Source organism: Portunus trituberculatus, chromosome 47 (genome assembly GCF_017591435.1).
Source record: "Portunus trituberculatus isolate SZX2019 chromosome 47, ASM1759143v1, whole genome shotgun sequence".
NCBI classification, from domain to species: Eukaryota; Metazoa; Arthropoda; class Malacostraca; order Decapoda; family Portunidae; genus Portunus; species Portunus trituberculatus.
Genome location: NC_059301.1, coordinates 4,637,487 through 4,660,968, shown reverse-complemented (window position 1 = coordinate 4,660,968; position 23,482 = coordinate 4,637,487). Strand labels below are relative to the sequence as shown.

The window sequence follows — 23,482 nt, the reverse complement described above, 5'->3', positions numbered from 1 at the left end:
GAACTGTGTGAAGATAGCTTTACGAGTGACTACAGCAAGCAAGGACAATTATCATGCATGATCTTTTAGAAGGGACGTGGGCGCATTAAGCAGAGCTTAATGGTGTGTAGATCAGTAGCAACAGCAGCAGTAAATTTAGCATAAATATAAATGAGTGTGGTGCTTATATTATCTGCTAATATTGTTCCGTCAGTTTATTTGCTTCCTTGTTTCATATTATATATCCGCTCGTTACGGCGATTATGTTGGTATCAGTTATTCTCCCTCATACGGCATATAGTAATCTTGTCAGCAACTCCACGGCGTTTTGTATTTGTGTGCGGTAGTGACTTGGTTGGGTGATTTTTTTTTTTTTTTTTTTTGCATACTAAGTGTTTAGAAGAAAAGAATTTGAGGATCGAGGGCTCGAGGCTTATATTCTCATTTTTGCATCCTCATTCCTCACTGACTTTAAAGTAATGGATGTTTTATATATTTTTTGTGTATATAATAACATGGTTTGATTATTTTTATATATGTAACGAGCAGATCTAGTGTGAGTGAAATGAAAGAAGTAAAGGTCCGAGATCAATATTTTGATTTACGCGGGCACGGCAGAAAATGGAGGCTGAGGCCGCGGGGGTCGGGGAGGAGGTAAGGAGAGGGAGCAGCAGCGTTCACAAATACATACTTTTAAGTTATGTACTTGATAAAGATTGAGAAACATTTTAGATTGTATCATAATATCAATAATGAATAATTCTACAAACAACAAAAAATTTGACTTGAGGAAATATACAAAACTTATGTAATGAAACTCGAATTCGCTCTTCAGAAGTATTTTGTTCATTGTTTTGCTTGCAGTTAGTGACGAGTAAGTAGCAATTATTGTGCATGGGGCAGTGACGGGCTGTAGGGTGGGCGTATATAGGGTAGGACAAGCCATGAGAGGGTTCCAGGGGGACGATAGGGAGATTAGGGCGGGTGGATGACGGTGGCTTGGCGAGGGTTGGATGACCTCTGGCTTGGGCGTCTTGGTCTCCGCTCCTCGGCGCTCCTACTGCTGCTTTCTTTGCTGTTGGTGCTGTGTGGCTTGTGTGCCGGGGTGCGGCGCGTGTGCTGTGTTGTTGTGTTCGATATTAGCGCACCCAGCTGGTGTGTGTGCTGCGATTGGGGCTGGCATATTTGTTGGGCAAGCCTGGGGTGTGGCGGCGCCCCTGGCCAGGCGGGGCGGGGCGGGGCTGGCTGGTGACTACAGTGCTGGCTGCCTGCTGCTAGGGTAAGCTGCTCCTCACGCTTTTGCATGTCCTTTTTTTCTTCTTCTTTATTAGGTCTGTTGTTTTGGCAGTGGCTTGGAATACTTGCATTATGTGATCTGGAAAAATATTGTTTTTAATTTCTTTAGTGGATAGGAGGCGAAATTTATTGCTTAGAAAATTGTCAACCGGTAGAATGTGAAGGCACTATTGTAACAAAGTGTCCAGTACCTAGCCACTTTTGTTGAGTTGCAGCATTTTCTGTGTTAACTCACCAGGTTTATTGAAAAGATGTTCTATTTGTAAAGAGGTAGGTGTTCTGTACGTGTAGTCTTTGTGTGTGTGCGTGTGTGTGTTTAAATATTGTTATGGTGGAAACAAGAAAACTACCATAGTTGAAATATAATTACTCTTTACTCCTAGCAGCAATATATAGTCTCGGTTCCCTTTTCTGTGGTCAGCTATTTCTTAAGACTTTTAATTGTGTAGAAAATTTATCTTTGACAAAATTAGCTATACAAATATGTTAAGATTAGCTGCATACAGATATTTTGTAAACAGTCCACTTAGCTAATTGTAGGAGTGTCTTTTGGAAGTCTGTGAGAGTGCTATAGGAATCTTTTGCTTGGTGAATATGTATTTGTAATGAAACACCTCAGGCAATAATGGATGGGCATTCAGATACAGTGCATGGGTGAGGCAAGATAGCATGGTGTAATAAGGTAGTAGCAGTTGTGGGATGGCTTTATTCTTGAAGATCAGGTTAGGAGCTTTCTCCAGAACATACACTGTTTAATTATTGTATATATATATATATATATATATATATATATATATATATATATATATATATATATATATATATATATATATATATATATATATATATATATATATATATATATATATATATATATATATATATATATATATATATATATATATATATATATATATATATATATATATATATATATATATATATATATATATATATATATATATATATATATATATATATATATATATATATATATATATATATATATATATATATATATATATATATATATATATATATATATATATATATATATATATATATATATATATATATTATTTATTTATTTTTTTATTTTTTTTTATTTAATTTTTTTTTACATGATTGAATTATTTTAGATACCATACTAATCATATGTCATTAGCAATCATAGAGCTGGTCTGGTGTAACCTATTGTGGTGTAACCTATTGAGCTTGGGTGGGGAGGTTGAGTTAGCCAACAGGCCTTCCTGGTGATAGATATAGCTTAGTCCAACTCAGGGCTGGCACATTTGATAGATAGTTACAATGCCCACACTTTTCCTTTGTTTTTTTTAGTAATTAGTAACATTGACCTTTTATACATGGTTTCATTATGTTTACAGATAACTCTTTACTGGGGTCATTAATATATATATGGTCACACTGAACAGTGAATTTTAAAGAGATATCATACTCACTCACTCTGTGAATCCATGTTGCCACTCTTTAAGAGTATTTAAAGTCAGGAGTTTTATCATGAGAGTCTACATGTAAATGTCTTGTTTCAGCACAAGAAATAATCATCATATGTGTGGAAAGCTCAAGATAAGATGTTTTGTGCATATGTTAACACACAGCTGCCTTACTTGTGTTCTGACTGACTGTTCTTTTCTCAAGATGGTCTTGAAGTCACCTAAATTGATGATTTCAGAGGTGTGGTATCACTATTGTATATACGTATTTGATAAATATCCAGTCTAATCATATACTATCAGTAGGTAGAAGTTAGTGTTAGATATTTTCATATCAGTTTATTAATAATGAATAGAAAAGTATATGAAGATAAATGGTAATTAGAGGTAGTTGAAATGATAAGGTAATTATGGCATCTGTGACAAAGAGGGATGGACAGAATTGAGGGCATCATTCAATGGTAATGTATCACACACTACCTGCTTCTAGGGCATCATTCAATGGTAATGTATCACACACTACCTGCTTCTAGTAGAGTAATGTAATGGAACCCCGTTTACATTACACCTGATTACAAGATGAATGTATTGTCAGAAAATTAGAATGTCAAAGACATACCATCTTCTCCAACAGGTTGGAGCCCACTGCATGAAGCATGTAACCGTGGGTTTTATGAAGTGTCAAAGGTGCTAATTGAAGCTGGAGCAGACGTCAATGCCAAAGGTCTGGACAACGACACTCCTCTACATGATGCTTGCATCAACAATCATTTTAAGGTATTGTATCAGCACTAGCTCGTTTGTAGGTTATTTGTGAAATCATCTGACTAGAATTTAGTCATGAGAAATAGCTTAGAAGTGTGGAGAAAGAAAGTTGTTCGCTGCTTTTACATATTTCATTAGGGTGCGTAATATGCATGAATGATGCATAACACTTCTTGGTGATGATAATACTCATGGATAAATAATTGTTACTAGCTTTTGTAATGTGAGGCATTAGTGAAGACAGTGAGTGACCTTTTCTAATATGGTGTTTATGAGGATGAAATTTTATAGGAGAGGACAGTGATGCTTTTGAAAAGTTAAGGGCATGCTGTGATCAAGATTTGAAAATAGAAAAAAATTATATATAGTATTTATGATTTGAAATTTTCAGAATATTGTAAGCTCATGGTTGTCTTTGATGTGTATCAATATGAATGTGATAGAGATAGAGTAATGATGTCATGACTTCATGACGTCATGCAGAGTTGTATTCAAAATGTCGTACAGGCCTTATTTTTTTTTTATTATTTTTATTTTTTTTATTTTTTAATGTGCTTTGGCATGGACATACTTGAAATGCCTAAAGAAATATAAAGATTTTTTTTTTTTTTTTTTTTTCCATGTTATATTTGATTTTGGTTTATTCATTTCATGACATCTAAACAGTATGAAAAGCCATTATTTTTCTTTTCTAATCACTAGGGAAAAACGTCTGACAAAATGTTATCCCTATTGCCATCAACAAATACACCTAGTTTCAAAGTAGCATGTATAATGGTTGATTTTATATTTTTTTTTATATCTCAAAAAATAATGTTTTGAGATGCTGCTCTTTATAGTTTTAAAAGATTAGCACCTGTGCTGTGTTTATCAAAATTAGTAGATTTATTATATGTTGTGTTGATCTATAGAGAAACTGCACACAAAGAATGATCAAGTTATTCCCATATTTAGTACTTCATTTTGGGAGCTGTTTACCTTGTGGTGACACTGTCAGAATTCCTGGCTCTGGTTCTTTGTGCCTTTTCTGGTAGATTTGGCTCAATGGTGGGTGTCCTAAGAATGCTATTTAATGGAATTATGGTTTATTTTAACTGTCAGTAGGCACCTTCCCTGTTCTCCTTGAAACAATCTTCTCCAAAGAAATATTTTGGTCAAACAAGACTGGCACCTGTAGGTATGTACATTTCTCTCAGCTTTTCTCTTCTCCTCCTCCTCATGTATTTTTCTCATTTTCTTTTCCTTGATTTCATTTTAACTTCTGCTATTGAAAGTGAGATCCTCTTCCTGTCCCTTCCCTCCAAAACTTCCTTCCTTGTCATGCCATATGCCTCAGCTTCACCTGCCATTGAGTCATCATCTCTTCCCTCTTCTTTTCATTTATCTTCAATTCTCTTTTCTTTTCTTCATCCCTCGCATCGTCTTTAGCTGCTGTAGCCTATTTTGCTTATTTCCTATGTTCCAGTAGGAAGATCAGCAAAGAAAAAAAGACATAAGAGAACTTGCAATCAGGAGTATGCATAACCTCTTCCTTCACCTTTATATGCCTCACTGGCTGGGTGGTGTATGGCAAGGCAGGAAGGAGGGGTGGAGCCTCATCACAGAGATCAATATTAGTGGTAAAATGACAAGGAAAAACAGGCAGTATACCACAATGCTTACAGAGTGTTTATTGCAACATGCTGCATTTAAATGCGTCAGAATGGCTGTTGCTGTACGCATAGGCCTGTGATTCATATACCATATGAATTCTGAATATTTTTCCTATAATAATCTGCAGGAATTGAAAAAAATAATTTTTCGTCATAATTTACTAAATCTTGACTGCAACATGCTCTCAAGAGAGGATGTGGTTGAGTGTGTGGAATTTTGTAAAGTAAGGATTTCAAGTATGGAAGAGTCCAAATTCTTATTATTGAAGAGTGAAAATAGAGGAAACAGGAATTAAAGAGGGAGAAGAGGCATCTTGGCATCAGTGAAGAAAGAAGTGAATGGGAAGAATATAAGTATGGATGTTACCTTTACATGTGTGTGTCTATTTACCTAGTTGTATTGTACAGGCTTCAAGCAGGGCTCATATTGTCATGTCTCCATGTCTTCATTTATCCAATTTTTCTTTAAACTTATGCACATTATGTACTGTAACAACTTCATTATTCAATGCATTCCACTTTTCCATCATTCTATGTGGAAAACTGTATTTTCCAACATCCTTCACACACTGCCTCATCCAGATCTTCTTTAGCTACGTGTGTGTGTGTGTGTGTGTGTGTGTGTGTGTGTGTGTGTGTGTGTGTGTGTGTGTGTAACGAAAGTGTGAATGTTTTAAGATGTATTATATATTCAAAACTATTGTTTTAGTGATATACAATAAGTAGATGTGTGACATATCAAATTGTTAGTTAATCCATAATGTATTTAATGTAATATAATGTCATGTATAATTTTATTTCAGTTGGTACGGCTACTGCTGAGATGTGGTGCAGGTGTTGATGTCGTTAACCGTAGAGGTAAGACGCCTAGAGACGTGTGTCGATCACCAGGCATTATAGCACTGATAGAAGCAGCAGCACAAGGTTTTATACAAGAACTGGGCTCATCTTCTGGAGACGAGCTTCAACAACCTTATTTAGGTAAGTGACTTCTGTGAAAGAATTAAGTTGTGAATTTATCACTTACATATCTCTTGCTTGTTGAATTGTTCATGGTACCAAGTTTTATTCTCTACTAACATTTAATTCACTCTCAAAGTATCATTTATGGGTACTTTTAATTAATAATTTAACTCCTTCGCGCCGGATGTTAAAAAAGCCCGCCTGTATGATATACGGGTGGTAGTGCCACACCCGAGCGCGGGAAACTCGTGCAAGCTTGTCATACTTGTCGTCTTTGTGTATTATGCTGCTATTTTTTTAGTCACTATATCGCCTTCGAAGAGGAAAGTGGACGCTTCTCTCTTCGGAGAGAGAGAGAGAGAGAGAGAGAGAGAGAGAGAGAGAGAGTGACATTTGCTAATATTTTAGACACAAGCGGGATGCATGTAGCTTATCTTTCCAGAGGAAGAGGGGAGGGAGGGAAGGAGAGGAAACGAAGGAGGAGAGAGAGAGAGAAAATTTGTTTTGTATTTGTGTGTGTGTGTATGTGTGTGTGTGTGTGTGTGTGTGTGTGTGTGTGTGTGTGTGTGTGTGTGTGTGTGTGTGTGTGTGTGTGTGTGTGTGTGTGTGTGTGTGTGTGTGTGTGTGTGTGTGTGTGTGTGTGTGTGTGTGTGTTCACGAATGTTACAAGGCGGACGCATGTAACTTATCTTCGAGAGGAGAGGGGAGGAGGGAAGGAAGATGGAGAGGAGGAAAGGGAGATGGGAGGAGGAGAGAGAGAGAGAGAGAGAGAGAGAGAGAGAGAGAGAGAGAGAGAGAGAGAGAGAGAGAGAGATGGGAACAGTCTATGCCATTGGGTAATTTTAGACACAAGGCGGGACGCATGTAGCTTATCTTTAGTGATTGGTGGAGACAAGGATGGTGGGAGGAGCACTAGGATTTCAAGGACAGCATACGGCATGTGTAGTTGGTATCCAACACACTATACGGGACAACTGAACTGAAGAAAGCTCAGAAAAGAAATATGACGTCTACGTAGACATCACCGTATATGCTACTGGGGCTTCATGACACCCACATAGGCGTCACCGTATTGAAGGGGTTAAGAGAGTAGTCTCTCTCTCTCTCAAATTTGGTTGGGTTTATCTCATAATCACTATCATTCTTATTTCCATTGAGGAAAAAAGAGAGAGAGAGAGAGAGAGAGAGAGAGAGAGAGAGAGAGAGAGAGAGAGAGAGAGAGAGGGAGAGAGCGAGAGAGAGCTGACTCAGGTGTTCCTCCACCACCTAGCCTGGATGTGGTGCTGGGGCCATGTTTTATTGCCCAGTTGAAAGAGGTTAATTACCAGGTAGTGGAGGTTATTTTCATAAAATCTCTTCATCTCTCCATCCTTGAGGCAATTTTTAACAGCACTGCACTGCTGTATCAAAGCCTTTTTTGGGGGGGAGACCAGAGTCCTCATAATTTCCAATAGGTCAACAAGGTATACCCATTCATACATGAAAGTTTAATTTTCATGTGGATTTGCACGCACAAGAAAATCCACTCACTTTCTGGTCGCCACAATGGAAGTACACACTGATGCTTCCCCATCTTACTTTGTGTTGCACAGCCAAAAAAAAGTCTCAGCTTCCAATAATGTTCAATAAATAAGTCAAGTTTGGGGTAATAACAAATAAAATGCTGTCTCATCTTATGTTTCTTCTCACCATTCATTATGTTCGACTGGACATCTCTAGAGGATATAACAGTAAATATTATGCAAATTACCAGTCTCATGGAGGAGGTAGTAGACACCTACCAAAATGATAATTTACTTCCAGCGAGATCTAATAGCACTAATTCATGGGGTGCTGTGAACTTTCCATTAACCCCTTCGCGCCGGATGTTAGAAAAGCCCGCCTGTATGATATACGGGTGGTAGTGCCGCACGCCCGAACGCGGGAAACTCGTGTAAGATTGTCATACTTGTCGTCTTTGTGTATTATGCTGCTATTTTTAGTCACTATATCGCCTTCGAAGAGGAAAGTGGACGCTTCTCTCTTCGGAGAAAAAGAGAGAGAGAGAGTGTGACATTTGCTAATATTTTAGACACAAGCGGGACGCATGTAGCTTATCTTTCGAGAGGAAGAGGGGAGGAGGGATGGGAGAGGAAACGAGGAGAGAGAGAGAGAGAGATTAGAAAATTTGTTGTTTTTGTATTTGTGTGTGTGTGTGTGTTTTCACGAATATTACAAGGCGGGACGCATGTAACTTATATTTCGAGAGGGAGAGGGGGAGGGAGGGAAGGGAGATGGAGAGGGAGGGAATGGAGAGAGAGAGATGGGAACAGTCTATGCCATTGGGTAATTTTAGACACAAGGCAGGACGCATGTAGCTTATCTTTAGTGATTGGTGGAGACAAGGATGGTGGGAGGAGCACTAGGATTTCAAGGACAGCATATGGCGTGTGTAGTTGGTATCCAACACACTATACGGGACAACTGAACTGAAGAAAGCTCAGAAAAGAAATATGACGCTCACGTGGCGTCACTGTATTTGCTACTGGGGCTTCATGACGCCCACATAGGCATCACCGTAGTGAAGGGGTTAAAGCTAGTTGTGATCTTGCTGAAAGTTTCCCTTTGTGTCTAACAACTCAAGGGGGCAGTCACAGCCTGCCCTCTAAAAACAACTCTACCTCTTCACTTAAAATTAAAACTACATCCACTTACCACACACATACCCTGAACTTAAAATTCTAAATTCAAAATGGCGACACCTCCCTCGACTTTTTCTTCATTAACTTCAGCAACATTCATACTCTTAGATCTAATTTTCAACCTAGAACACCACCTCTCCTCTACCTCATCTTTTCCTCACCGAAACATAGCTGTCTGAGGCAACTGACAGTTGCCCCTTCTCTGTTCCCTCCAACCTCTTCTATCCTCATTTTCACTCCAAAGCTTGATGTTGTGTTTATGTCCGCAGCGGCTTAACTTGCTCTCGTGCTCACGCTCTTGAATAGTCTGAGTTTTCCACCATCTGTCTTCAACTCGATAATTCTTTGACTAACTTCCAAAATGGAGCACGTTCTGTCCCTCTACCCTTTCGCAGAGATTTCTGTGCTAGGAAATTTCAATCTTCACCACCAGCTTTGGCTTTCCTCTCCCTTCACTGACCATCCTGGTGAACTAGCCTTCAACTTTGCTGTCCTCCATGAGCTAGAACAACTGATGCAACACGCTGCTCATATTCGTAACTGTCTTGGAGATACACCCAACATTCTTGATCTTTTCCTTACCTCTAATCCTTCTGCTTATGCTGTTACCCTATCTTCTCTGTTGGGCTCCTCTGACCACAATCTCATTTCTGTATCTTGTCCTATCTCTCCAATTCCTCCTCAGGATCCCCCAAAGCGGAGGTGCCTCTGGCATTTTGCCTCTAGCAATTGGTGGGATCTGAGGAGGTGCTGATTTTCCCTGGAATGATTACTGTTTCTGTGTCAGAGACCCATCTCTGTGTTCAGAACGCATAACAGAGGGGATAGTGTCTGGCATGGAGGCGTACATTCCTCATTCTTTTCTCAACCAAAACCTTCTAAACCTTGGTTTAACACAGCCTTTTCTCATGCTATACATTATAAAGAGGTTGCCCACAAAACGTACTTGAGCCTTCCATCTTCTGAATCTCATGCACTTTATATTTCTGCCCAGAATCATGCCAAGTCTGTTCTTCAATTTGTCAAACACGCTTTCATAAACAGAAAATGTCAAAATCTTTCAAACTCTAACTCCCCTCGTGACTTTGGGGATCTGGCCAAAAACATCTCCAATAACTTTACTTCTTCATCTTTCCCTCCTTTATTTCATCCTGATGGCACCATTGCCATCTCATCTGTTTCTAAAGCTGAGCCCTTCTCTCCAGACCTTTGCTAAAAACTCCACCTTGGATGATTCTGGGCTTGTTTCTCCCTCTCCTCCCTCTGACTATTTCATGCCTGCAATTAAAGTTCTTTGTAATGATGTTTTCCATGCCCTCGCTGGCCTAAACCCTTGGAATGCTTATGGAACTGATGGGGTCCCTTCTATTGTTCTCAAAAACTGTGCTTCAGTGCTTGTATCTTGCTTGGCAAAACTCTTTCAACTATGTCTATCGAATTCTACTTATCCATCTTGCTTGAAGTTTGCCTACATTCAACTTGTCCTAAAAGGGTGACTGTTCTAATCCCTCAAACTACCACTTTAATCTCTTGCTTGTCTAAGGTTTTTGAATCTATCCTCAATAGGAAGATTCTTAAACATCTGACACATCAGTCTTCTACAGTAAAACCTCTACTCACAACCATAATTCGTTCCTAAATCCTGTTCGTCACCCGATTTGTTCGTCCCCTGAATCAATTTTTCCCATAAGAATGTATTGAAATACCATTAATTCGTTCCAGACCAAAAAAAAAAATCATACTTTTGTCCATAAAACCCATTCAAAATAGACCTTTAATGTATGCATGACATGAACGAAATAATTATAGAAACCCTAAATTGTTTTACTTACCTAAATGCTATCAAAATGATAATAAAATGAATAAAAAAGAAAAGGTTATTAATTATGGATGTTGATGGCATGATGGAATGGAGGAGAGGAGGATGGGGAGGAAGACAGACAAGATCCGAGAAGACAGTCATGAGAGAGGACTTTGGATATGCGCAGTGTGCCAGAGCTACACAGCTGTGTCGCGTCACAAGTCAGTGCCGCTATGTGGGGCCCCGTTATAGTGAACATCGGCACGGGAAACATGGAAAGATTGCCAGTCTTCGTCTCTGCCTTGGAAGACTTGCCTGTTGGGGATTGACTTCCTCACGCATGTGGGAGCAAGTTTGGTCTTCCAAGAAGGGAAGTTAAAGGCACGTGGCCAGGAAGTTCCTTTGATCCTCGGAGGTGATGCTCAGTGTGAGAGGAGCGGGCAGTAGGGCAGTGTTCCTTGCCAGGCGAGCGAGGAAACAGCTGCGACGGATGTGCCACAATCTGCAGTACCTGGATATGGCCAGGTTGATGATGACAGCAACGCTGAGAGCCACCAGAGCAGCGAGGATAACGCCGAGGAAGCTACAGTAGAGTGCGCCGGTAACATCACCATGCCCAGGAAAAACAGGAGAAAATCGTGGTGGCACGGAGATTATGTTATGTAATATTTTTCGTATGTTCCTGTTTCTATTTTCTTTTGTGCTTATATTTTGTTTTGTTGTTGTGTGATAGCCGGGTTAGCTATCACACAAACGGCTCGCGTGTAACTGCGTTCGTCCCCCAAAATATCGTTCGTCCCCTGGGTCGATATATTGACAAATTTTTTGGTCATCTCCCGAATTGTTCGTCCTTAGAGACGTTCGTCAAGCGAGGTTTTACTGTATCTGATTGCCAGTATGGCTTCCATCAAGGTCACTGTACGGGTGATCATCTAGTGCTCCTTACTGAGTCTCTATTTTAGAGATTTCGTGAAATGTTTTGTTTTGCTGTCGCATTAGACATATCAAAAGCTTTTAATAAAGTCGGACAAAGCTTTGATATCAAAACTGCCCTCCTACAGTTTCTATCCTTCTTTCTGCAACTTAATCTCAAGTTTCTTTTCTGACTGTTCTATTGCAGCTGTGGTAGACAGCAACTGTTCTCCAAAGTCTATTAACAGTGGTGTTCCTCAGGGTTCTGTCCTGTCATGCACTCTCTTTCTATTATTCGTTAATGATCTTAAGAAAACTTCTTGCCCTATCTACTCCTACGCTGAAGATACCACCCTACATCTTTCCACATCCTTCTAGAGAGGACCAACCCTTCAGGAAGTCATCAGATCATGCAGGGACACCACAGAACGCCTGACTTCTGATCTCTCTAAGATTTCTGATTTTAGCAGAGAAAACTTAGTTGTCTTCAATGCCTCAAAAACTCAATTGCTCCATCTGTCAACTCGACACTGCCTTCCAGACAACTATCCTCTTTTCTTTAGCGACACTAAACTGTCTCCTTCTTCTGCACTGAATAGCCTTGGTCTGTCCTTTTCTCATAATCTTAACTGGAAACCACGTCTGATCTCTCACTAAAACAGCTTTTATGAAGTTACGTGTTCTGCGAGTTTTCTGCCAGTTTGTCTTGTCCCACCAACTGCTAACTCTGTCCTTGTATGGAGTACTTTTCGTATGTTTGGGGAGGTTCCACTCACACAGTTTTATTGGATAGGATGGAATCAAAAGCTTTTCGTCTCATCAACTCCCCTCCTTTAACTGACGTGTCTTCAGCCTCTTTCTCACTGCCGAAATGTTGCAACTCATTTCTGTCTTTTATTATTATTTTCATGCTAACTGCTCTATTAATAAGGGACATAGCGCACAGACCCTCCACTCTCTCTCTCTCTCTCTCTCTCTCTCTCTCTCTCTCTCTCTCTCTCTCTCTCTCTCTCTCTCTCTCTCTCTCTCTCTATATATATATATATATATATATATATATATATATATATATATATATATATATATATATATATATATATATATATATATATATATATATATATATATATATATATATATATATATATATATATATATATATATATATATATATATATATATATATATATATATATATATATATATATATATATATATATACACACACACACAGTGAAGACTCAATACTCGAACTTAATTAATTCCAAATGGCTGTTCGAGTATTAAAAACTTTGACTATTGATATCTATAAATCAGGTAATTCGTTCCAGCCATTGTCAAACCCAAGTTTAGAAAAAAAATAGCGGTTTAAATTTGTAGTCGCCACTAGCATTAACACATTGAAGCAGGGTTAGCCTGTCTTTCATAGGCTTGTGTCCTGGTAAACACTTCTCTTCCTTTGTTGTATAGATTTTTTTTTTTTTTTTTTTCCTCCTAAACAGACCAGTTTCATCACAATTAAAGATCTGTTGTTGGCTTAAGCGCTCCTTATCAACAAATTTCTTAAATTCAGACACAAATTACTCGGCGGCAACTCTGTCAGCACTTGCGGCCTTGCCGTGCTTCACAACAATGAATTCCACTTCTTTTCTTGAAATTCTCAAGCCACCCTTGTTGGGATTTTTAGCTTGTGCTAACTCGGGAGGTTTGGCGAGAAATACACAAATATAGCTTGCATTCACATACTGATTACACTTGGAAATTCAATAAACGAGTGAGAACAAATGGTGTTCTGCCCACAAGCAACTCTTCCTCTTTACAATGCAAAAAAACAGAAGTCTTTAGATGCTATGGTTACTAAATTTCTCAGGTTGAGTGAGGTGGTATCATTGGTGTATGTGGCCTTGTGTCCAATTGGGTCCAGTGGCCTTGGCTAGAGCGATGGAAAACGGGCTCCTTGTATTCTCTCTCTCTCTCTCTCTCTCTCTCTCTCTCTCTCTCTCTCTCTCTCTCTCTCTCTCTCTCTCTCTCTCAATCATAATGTTTGCAAAGTGATCTAATTTCTATATTTTTTTTGCAAAAAAAAAATAAAATACACACAATAGGAGTTGCTGGTGGTGGTGGTGGAATGTCCTCTTCCTCGGTGGTTGAACCTCCTATATCCGTATCAGAGCCCAGAACATCACTATCTTCGCTCTCTATTGTTGTAGAAACTGTAAATTCCAAAGCCCTTCTGATACCACTCTCATTCAAAAGTTGTCTCCCCACAACATGGCAAAAGACCTGAGGTGTAGAAGTAAGGCGTGCGGGAGAAGTGGCGGAATCGGACAGCGTGAAATCACTGTCGCTCGTCGCTCCCACCATCCATCGTGGTAGTTGGTGACACAGTGCCGTATAGGATATGTTTACTCCTGATGAGTGTTGCCAGCTCAAAAAAAAGAAAAAAAAGAAAAAAAAAAAAGCCAAAATATAACCCAAAATGGCTAAACGTCTATCGACGTGCACCGAGTCTTCGTGATGAACGTCTATTGACATGTTCCAAGGTTTAGGGGTTAAAATCATCATTAGAGTCAGATGCAGTATCAGAAATAAGATTACGATGCAGCAGCCTAGCTTTCGCACAAATTATGCCCTCTAACAAAGAATCACCAGCCATCTGCCTTTGGTTTATCCAATCAACAATTTTTCCTTTTCTTCCACTGCCGCAGGTCGCTTAAATTGCCTTTTCACACCAATCCCCACATCAACACTTTTAGTGAACTCTGTCTTCTTCAGTATTGTGGCTACTGTAGATTTAGCCATACAGTACTCAGTTGCAAGATCAGTTATTCTTCCTCCTTTCTCGTATCTATCAATAATCTCCTTTTTCCTCTCGATGGTTGTCACTACAGGTAGACCTTGATTTACGAATGAGTTACATTCCTGGAAAACCGTTCATAAATCAAAAATTCGTAAATCAAGCCTTTTTTCTCCATAGACTTCCATTTTATAAGGCGAGATACGTTCCTGCTCACGTCCCTAGAATTAAAAACAATAATTTGTATAATAATAGATAATGTAAATACATGCAGTACATAAATATAATGCTAGTATTTACAAAATATAAGAAGCTGAAAGACTGGAGATGGCAGGGAAACTGCGTGGTTGCGAGGGGTTACTGGGTTGACGGTGGTGTTGACATGGAGTAGGCTTGTGGGGAATCTGCATCATCATCATCTTGGAGAGTTGAAGGGAGGGTGGCTCCTGATAAGTCCGGAAAGTCACAGCTGTAGCAGCAGTGGGTGAGGCTGATGTAGCAGCAGAGGTTGAGGCATCTGCCAGAGCAGAAGTAACACTGAAGAAAGATGTCAGTCTTGTTTGTCTTGCTTGATGCACTTTCTCGTGATACAGCTGTTTGTAGGCAGCAAGGGCATATTGAATGTTGCGTTCTAACTTTAAACTTCTTTCACGATTGTGGTCATTATCAACAATTTTTTGCATGCCACTTTCTATTTCGATGAAAGCCTCGGCTAAAATCTTGCGAGTGAAATGGTGCTGTCGAGTGGTGTCTTCCTCCTCTGCTGCTGCTGCTTCCTCCTCTACTGCTCGTTCCTGTTCTATGGCAATGAGTTCTTCGTTGGTAAGTTCTTGTTCATGTGAGGTTAACCCCTAGCCGGCGGCAGTGGACGTTGGCTGTCTCCTAAAATGTGAATCGTCTATATATAGCTTCTGCCGCCTACTGGTGTGCAGCATAAATTTAGTTACACCGCATTTTGTTACGTTTTGACAGCATCTTTATATAGACTCTACCGCACTTTCACCGTGTTTACAAGTTTCTCAAATCAAACTTTAGGCTTTAAAGTGAAATTTCTTTATATGTTTACTAGGATAATGGAGTCACTCACACCCACATTAAAAAATGTGTCCAGGACTTGTGACCTGGATGTGGTTTCCCTCCACCCTCCCAATTTTTTTTGTTTTGGTTTTTTGCTTTTTCAGTTATGTGATGGTTTCCTCTTACTAACTCATCATCTAAATCATGCGCTAGAATCAGCTGTAAATCCTCATCAGTGATTCTCCTCCTTGTAGGAAGCATGGTTGTGCCTAAAATTCCCAAATATGTCCAAGAAATAATACTATATTGGTGGAATGACAGGCAGACAGGAGCACTCCACCCTGCCTGAAAGCTGGGAACAGAGTGTGGTATGAGTGTGAGAAGTCACGTACACCAAGGCCACTCTTGAATTGCCAGTTATCATTTTTGTGGCTCGGGGGCACTCACACGTGGCCGTCTATATATAGTCGATGCTTAGAAATACAAGGGATAAATTTTGGAGACGAGTCTATATATAGTCACCCCGCAAATTTTTGATACAATCAGGACCGTCTATATATAGTTCCACCGCCGGCTAAGGGTTAATAGTTCACTGACATCTTCTTCATCAACTTCTTCCATCCCTGGTTTATGGGCAAGATTGACAACCTCAGTAACCACAGGACACACCTGAGGGAAACCAGTGAAGTTGTAGACACACTCGGGCCATATTTTCTTCCACACCGCATTCATTGTTGATTCTTTTACTTCATTCCATGACACTGCAATGATGTCAATCCCATCCTTGATATCAAACTGCTTCCAAAATTGTATAATGGAGAGACTTTTATCAGTGTCCACAGCTTTAATCATCTTTTTGAATGTGTGCCTCAAATAATAAGCCTTAAATGTGGCAATTATTCCTTGATCCATCGGCTGAAGTAAAGCCATGGTGTTTTTCGGTAAGAACTCAACACAAGCGTTCTCTGACAGATCTGATAGGTTTATGGGATGTCAAGGAGCATTATCTACCAATAGTAGTGCTTTATGTGCCAAGTTTTTTTGATGGCAGTACCTTTCCATGACTGGACAAAAATGATCAGTGAACCAGCCCTGAAATGTGACTGTTCATCCAAACCCCTCTTACTAGACCGAAAAATCACAGGCAAACTCGTTTTGGCATGCCCTTTAAGAGCTCTAGGGTTTTCAGAGTGGTGAATTAACACAGGCTTCAACTTAAAGTCACCAGCAGCATTGCCACCTAAAAGCAAGGACACACGATCTTTGGACGCTTTGTGACCAGGTGACCTAGAGATCACTGTTTTCGTAGGCATCTGCTTCCAATATAGTCCTGTTTCATCCACATTAAACACTTGTTGGGCAGTGTATCCCCCTTCTGCTACGATGTCAAGAAAAACAGGAAGATAATCAGACGCAGCTGCTGTGTCGACAGACGCAGCCTCTCCCGTCTGCTTGACGCTGTGAGGGTTGAAGCGTTTAAAATTGTTCAACCACCCTTTACTGGCATTAAATGGTGGATGAGAAACACTACCACTGGGTCCTGCAGTTTCAGTATCCTTCACAAGCAAGTCTTCATATAATAAGAGAGCCTTTTTCTGAATAGCTTTGTTAGTCATGTGTGAGTCATCCCGGCCGCACATGTCATCCACCCACAAAGACAACAGCCTCTCCATGTCTTCCATTATAGCAGGCCGGTGTTTCGTCACTATTTTTGCACTGAGAGGGGTTGCATTCTTTGCACTAGCAATGATTTTATCTTTGTCTTTCTGGATAGTAACCACAGTTGTTGCAGCCATGTCAAATAAACTAGCTATGCCCTTCACTTGCATTCCTTCTTCAAATTTTTTTCAATATAGCAAGCTTTGTTTCAAGTGTAACCACTTTCCTGGCTTTCTTGGGCTTGTCACCGCCCTTACTTGGATTTATGCCACGCTTTGGAGACATAGTGCACTGTAATATGCACTTGAGAAGCTAATGAAAGAAATGCTTCACTGCGATCACTACGAGTGCCGGTGGTGGAGGTAGACTGGACTGACGTGATCAAGTCCTGTCATGGGTAGCGGCGGCGGTTGATAATGAAAGTCGCTGAAAATTTGAAAAAGCTACAAAATGTTTTTATTCGTAAATTCGAATTTTATATTTGTAAATCGAGTCAAAGGAAAAAATTATTTTATTCGTAACTTCAAATTTTTGTAAATCAAGCCTTCGTAAATCAAGGTCCACCTGTACATTCTTTCTTGTATGTTTATTCTCACCACTAACAAGCCTCTTCGGTGCCATTGTAAGCCTCTAAATGAAAAAAAAAAAAAAAAAAAAAAACTCCAGAGAGAAAGCCCAGGACAATGTTATTCTTACGACACCAAAGAATCAACTGGCTGCGGTGGCCCGGTGGGGCGCATGGGGCAGCGGGAACCCTTTGTTTACAGCCACTTTGACGGACGTTCGACTAATAAGTATTTTTTCGAGTATTATATAAGTCGACTATTGAAAAGTTTGAGTATTGTGTCTCCACTATATATATATATATATATATATATATATATATATATATATATATATATATATATATATATATATATATATATGTGTGTGTGTGTGTGTGTGTGTGTGTATGTATGTATAATTTTATTTTTTACTTGTCTCCCAATGTTTATTCCGTATTCCATTAGATTTGCAGATTGTCATATATAAGTACCAACAAACTATTCCCTTAAAAAAATAATAAATAAAAATAAAACTTTCAAAGCTATCAGACATTCCATATGCCTACTAGATGCCCTTTAATTTCTTCTTTTTGAATGGCTCTCTCTGTTAATATTAGTGATATGTCACCTCTATTGTTGTGCATTTATCTTCAGTGAATGGTTAGGGCATTGTTCTTTTCCAAGTGAAGAATGACCTCACTCCAAGTGCTGTGGTCTCAAATACACATTGTTTCAGAACCCAATATGTTTTTCTTGTATGGGCTGCAATCCTACAGTGAGAACTATTGTAGCACCAGCTATACCTCCCTCCCCACTGGATCTTCATAACCTTGTTTCTTGCTTTGTTCACTTTCAACCTTATTCTGTTGCTTTTTCCGTACGAGATGCCAGTCATGTTGATAAATAAGACCAAGATAAGCTACACATCTTATCTGAATAGTGAAAACAGAATTATAGAGATATTGATTTTTCTTTTAAAATTTTTTTCAAGAACATTTATTTTTTTCTCCCCCATCCACCTGCTCTCATATTTCCTCTGTTGTTCATTTCCTCCCTAAATTGATAACCATTGTCTCTCAAGTCTTAAAATGTTTTTTTTTTCATCTCTTTCTCCATTCTCTTTTTGTTCCTTCACTTGACTACATTTGTTTTCAGACATCAATATGCTTATTGTGCAAGAGTAATAAAATAAACCATCAGTGACTTGCCTTTTACGTCATTCTCATAATTTTTAAAGGCTTCATTATTATACACTTAGATGTGCCAGTGTTGTTCATAATATATTATATAGTGTTACTCAGAACTTTACTATTATACTGTAAACTTGATACTTATATTGACTACTCTTATAAAGGAGGCATGAAACTGTTTACTGATTGTTGTTCAGGTGGTAGCTGCACAAGTATGTCTAGGCGGACTCCTCCTGCCAACAAATCATCAGAGGATAAACCTGGGGGAGGACCTGGGTCACCACGTGTTACCCTACGCTTGCCCAACACAGTTTCTCGCACTCCTGAAAAACCAAGGATCCACGACAGCAAGTAAGATTTGCTATTTAGGTTTAGTAAAGAGAATCTTCTGAATTGTAAAAATGTTAGAAGTAATGTAAAGTATGTGGTGGTCTTACAATAGATCTGTAGTTCATGGTGTACTCTTGTTTAAGGCTAGACTAAACAAATATTTTTACATTTTGGTCATCCTTTAAGATGTTTGAAAAATATTTGTGTTGATTCAGTGAAATGTTCATTAGTACAATACACATCATAAACAACATACTGTTATTTTGTTGGAATCCAAGTTTACTAAAATGTTATAAATATTATTTGATTCATTATTTGATTTCTTCCAGAAACATAATGGAAAACAATGAGGATGTGTATGAATTTAAGTGCAGTAAGGATGAAGGAAGAGGTGAAGAAGAGGAGGACAAAGCAGCTGCAGGTGGACCACCAAGGCCTGAGTCTGGGCCAACTGAAGACAAAGGAGATAAGAGAGGGAGAGAAGGTGAACCTGAGGAAGATGAAGAAGCCAGGAAAAAGAAAAGAAAGGAGGAAGCCAAAGATGTGGCTGTCAAAGGTGTAGGAAGAGGTGGTGGCCGTCCTGCTGGTAAGTAGCTGTGTTTGAGCATTGAACTAGTGTGGTGCATCTATTAATGATTTGGTCGAACATTCCTGTTAGCTGTACTGGCGTATTCAATGCATATTTTCAGTGAGTAAAAATAGAATGGAGAGCTCATGCAGTAAGCAAAGATCAGATTGGTTTTATCAAGTGGGAAATTCCTATTCCTGCAGTACTGATGAATAACCGAATCACCAGTGTATGAGTGAATTATTGATAGAATATAGAAATGTCTAAGGGTGCCAAGGTCTGTCTACTTGCTCTTACTCAGTACTTTAGGAAAGAACAAGTTGTTTGATTATAGAATTAATCACATATTATTCCCTACCAATAGGGAATTCAGACAAAAATGTAAAGTCTGGAGGTCGTGGTGGCACTGCAGGGAATAGTACAGGAGCTGGAGGACCAAAACAGTCAACAACAACCAATGCACCACCCAGTGGGGAGCAGCGGAAAAGCCCAATGGGGTCGGCAGCCAACAGTCCCAAGCCACCAAGCACTAAAAATGGTGGTGATAGCAGTGATACTGAAGATGATGTCAAAAGTGAATCCAGTTCTGGTGCTGGACCAAAGGTGCCCCCACTCAAGATTGTCCTTGGAGGTGGTACTGAACAGGAACCAAATACTCGTAATGGGAAGAATTCCAGTAATCGACAGCTGCCGTATGTTGTGAACACAAGTTCTGGAGAAGAAAAGGAGGTGCCAGTGGATGGCAAGGAGCCAGGAGTGACTGTCAAGGTGAATTGTGATGTACGTGAACCATTTGCTTTGTTCCTAATAGCATTAGATGTACAAATTATTTTGATTAGCTTGGAGAAAGCTCAAAATTCATTGGAAGTTGAACCATTGCACTAAGTTAGGAAAAATAATTTAATTATTTTAGGATTTTGAGTTTGAAAGAATAGATGTTCAATGTGTATAACTGGTTGCTGTTTTCAAACTACAGAAGGGGATTGAAAGTCAGTTATATATAGAGTACATGTATGGAAGAATTGATTCATATGTAAAATTTTATCAATTTAATTGACCTTGTTACATTGCAAAGAGCACTATGCTCAGTCTTTACAAAATGACATTATTGTAGATTACACTATCTTATATATAAATGTCAACTGTTTTTAGCTGCTTAAGGCTGTGCAAAGTCAGAATATTGAGAAATATGCCTCTATATTTCTCTAGTAACTGTATGTAATGATTCATGAATTTATTGTTATGTCCCTTTGTGCAGACTGAAGAACAAGGAGGTGCTGGCAGTAGCTCTGGTAGTGAGAAGGGCAGTGGCACAAGAATAACTAGATCCCAACGGGGCAGTGGTGGGGGAGGAAATTCTAGTTCTGCAGAGGAGTCCACTACAGGTATTACTTAATTCAAATGTAAATAGTATCTAATTTCATGCTTTATTAATTTATGAAGTTACCAGAATATGATTAATTTGAATTATTGTTTGAAAGCAGCTATAAAATAGTATTTCTTCCAACTGCAGCTTCTACCTCTGTGGTTAAACAAGAGGTAACAGTGAAAGTAGAGGAATCTGCCCGACCCTCCACGACCATGGATGATGCTGTCCACCCACGCAAGAGGAAATTGAAGATGAAGGAACCAGAATGCGAACCACCAGCTGTTTCCCTGGTGGATCAGCCTATGACCAATTGCTATGAAACTTTTCTTAATATCAGGAAGCAGGTTTGTGACTTGCTTCCTTTATTACTTTGCCGAATTCAGAATAAGGAATAAAAGGTATCGGTGTCAGTATTCATGCATTACTTCAGTTTTTTATTATTATTTTACTTAGATATTTGCTTCCATCCATCAGATTGAGCGGAGAAGAGAGAACCTTAGACCTGTTCAACCTAAGCCACCACAAGGATTTAAAGAATACCTGATGAACCGGTGCTCATATGTATTGGCAGGTAATGCCACCTCTAGACTCTCTGTTCCCATTATGTCTCCTCCTGCCTCCCTCAGTCAGCTCCTCAAGGAACTCTTTACTGATCAAGAAAAAGAGCGCTACAGACTACGACTGCAGGTATGTCTTTTGTATACCATGCTTATCATCATCATCATCATCATCATCATCATCATTATCATTATCATTGTTATTAGTTTTGTTTTAATACTTTCCCAGGCTGACATTCTCATTTAGGGCTTGGCAATATAAAGTTCCAACCTTGAGCTCATTACATGTAAACAAGGAAACATTGTGAGCTCATTACATGTAAACAAGGAAACATAGTCTCATCAAAAGTGAGTCCAGTTCTGGTGCTGGACCAAAGGTGCCCCCACTCAAGATTGTCCTTGGAGGTGGTACTGAACAGGAACCAAATACTCGTAATGGGAAGAATTCCACTAATCGACAGCTGTGTACCATCCAGAGGCGGTGGCGTAGTGGATAAGGTGGTGAGTGTGGGATCGGGCAGACGTCCACGCGTAGGTTCGAATCCCACCACGTACAGCCTTAAAACACTTTGCCATTTATCGAGTGGTTTAAAGTTACCTACATATCACCATGATACCCAGGTTCTAGGTGGTTACACTTAAGATGAGCTTGGGTGGTGATATGGGCCCTAATATGGGTACCACTATAAATAAAATTGCCTGCGCCACTAATGGGCGGAAGCTGATCAGCGCTTCCCATACACTCTTCAAGTGTGCCTACATGCGCTATAGGCCTTACTGGAAAAAAAAAAAAATAAAAAAAAAACATTACCTACAACTATACAGTGGAGACTCAATAATCAAATGTCTTAATAGTTGAACTTTTCAATACTCGATCGCAAAAGTTTGATTTAATACTCAGAAAAATACCTGATAGTCGAATGTCCACACATGTGGTTATAAACAAAGGCTCCCTGTCCTCTCCCTCCTCCCCTCCCCCAGTTGTGCTGTCACGTCCATCAGAATAACATTCTGCTGCATTCTGTCCTTAGTTTTTCATTTATTAACTTATATTAACACCAAAGGCTTATCAGTGGTGATAATATCAGGTAATCGAATGGCTGCACACATGGTTATAAACAAAGCTCTGGCCTCTCCCTGCTGCCACCATTGTCCCCTTCCGATACCGTTATTACCGGTAATACAAATAGAAATACCTGTATTCCAGCATACCAGATGTATCCCTAGTCCTGCCGCAGTCATGAGAAACAAAACATTCTTCAGCGTTCTGTCAGTAGTTTTTCATTTAGAAACTTATAATAGCACCAAAGAGGCTTATTAGTGGTGAAAATAAGGAATCTAGTGAGAGTGCAAGTGTTAGTGAGCCACAGCCCTTCACCAGTGGGTTCACAGGAATCACACCAGACATTTTCATGGATGGTGACTAGTCCTCTGATGATCTCCCTCCTCCCCACCCTCCTTTCTTCTTCTACGTTATCTGTCACCAGTCTGCACTTACAGTATATGTACAAATAATTTTTTTTTTAAATAAATTGAAATTTTTATAAACTTAAGGTTTTGCTAAGATTAGAACAAATTACCTGATTTATATATATCGATTGTTGAACATTTTGATACGGGAACAGCCTTTTTGGAACTAATTAAGTTTGAGTATTGAGTCTCCACTGTATTAAGAATTCAGATTGGTCCATGCATGCATTCTTGGTACTCATCATGGTCTAACAATAAAAATTTTAGTTTACATAAGTATTGCAAGGAAATATACTTGTGTGCAAGTTACAATTCTTCTTTTTTCCAGCACTTGATAGAAAAAGAGAAGTTGGTGTTGAGTGTTGAACAAGAGATTTTGCGTGTGCATGGGCGTGCAGCACGTGCATTGGCCAACCAAGCTTTGCCATTCTCTGTCTGCACCTTCTTAAAGGATGAAGAGGTCAGTTAATTGCTGTA

General features: G+C 39.3%; 1 protein-coding gene across 1 annotated transcript in view; it reads left to right on the top strand.

Moving 5' to 3' along the window:
• Nucleotides 1–23,482, top strand: part of LOC123520507 (ankyrin repeat domain-containing protein 11-like) — a 108,523-nt gene that overhangs the window by 47,100 nt on the left and 37,941 nt on the right. The window contains exons 5-13 of the mRNA XM_045282818.1: nt 3,364–3,506; nt 5,950–6,127; nt 18,909–19,062; nt 19,371–19,627; nt 19,974–20,389; nt 20,868–20,994; nt 21,123–21,322; nt 21,453–21,665; nt 23,334–23,465. Coding sequence (XP_045138753.1) covers nt 3,364–3,506; nt 5,950–6,127; nt 18,909–19,062; nt 19,371–19,627; nt 19,974–20,389; nt 20,868–20,994; nt 21,123–21,322; nt 21,453–21,665; nt 23,334–23,465 — 1,820 coding nt within the window. The remainder of the gene's footprint in view (nt 1–3,363; nt 3,507–5,949; nt 6,128–18,908; nt 19,063–19,370; nt 19,628–19,973; nt 20,390–20,867; nt 20,995–21,122; nt 21,323–21,452; nt 21,666–23,333; nt 23,466–23,482) is intronic.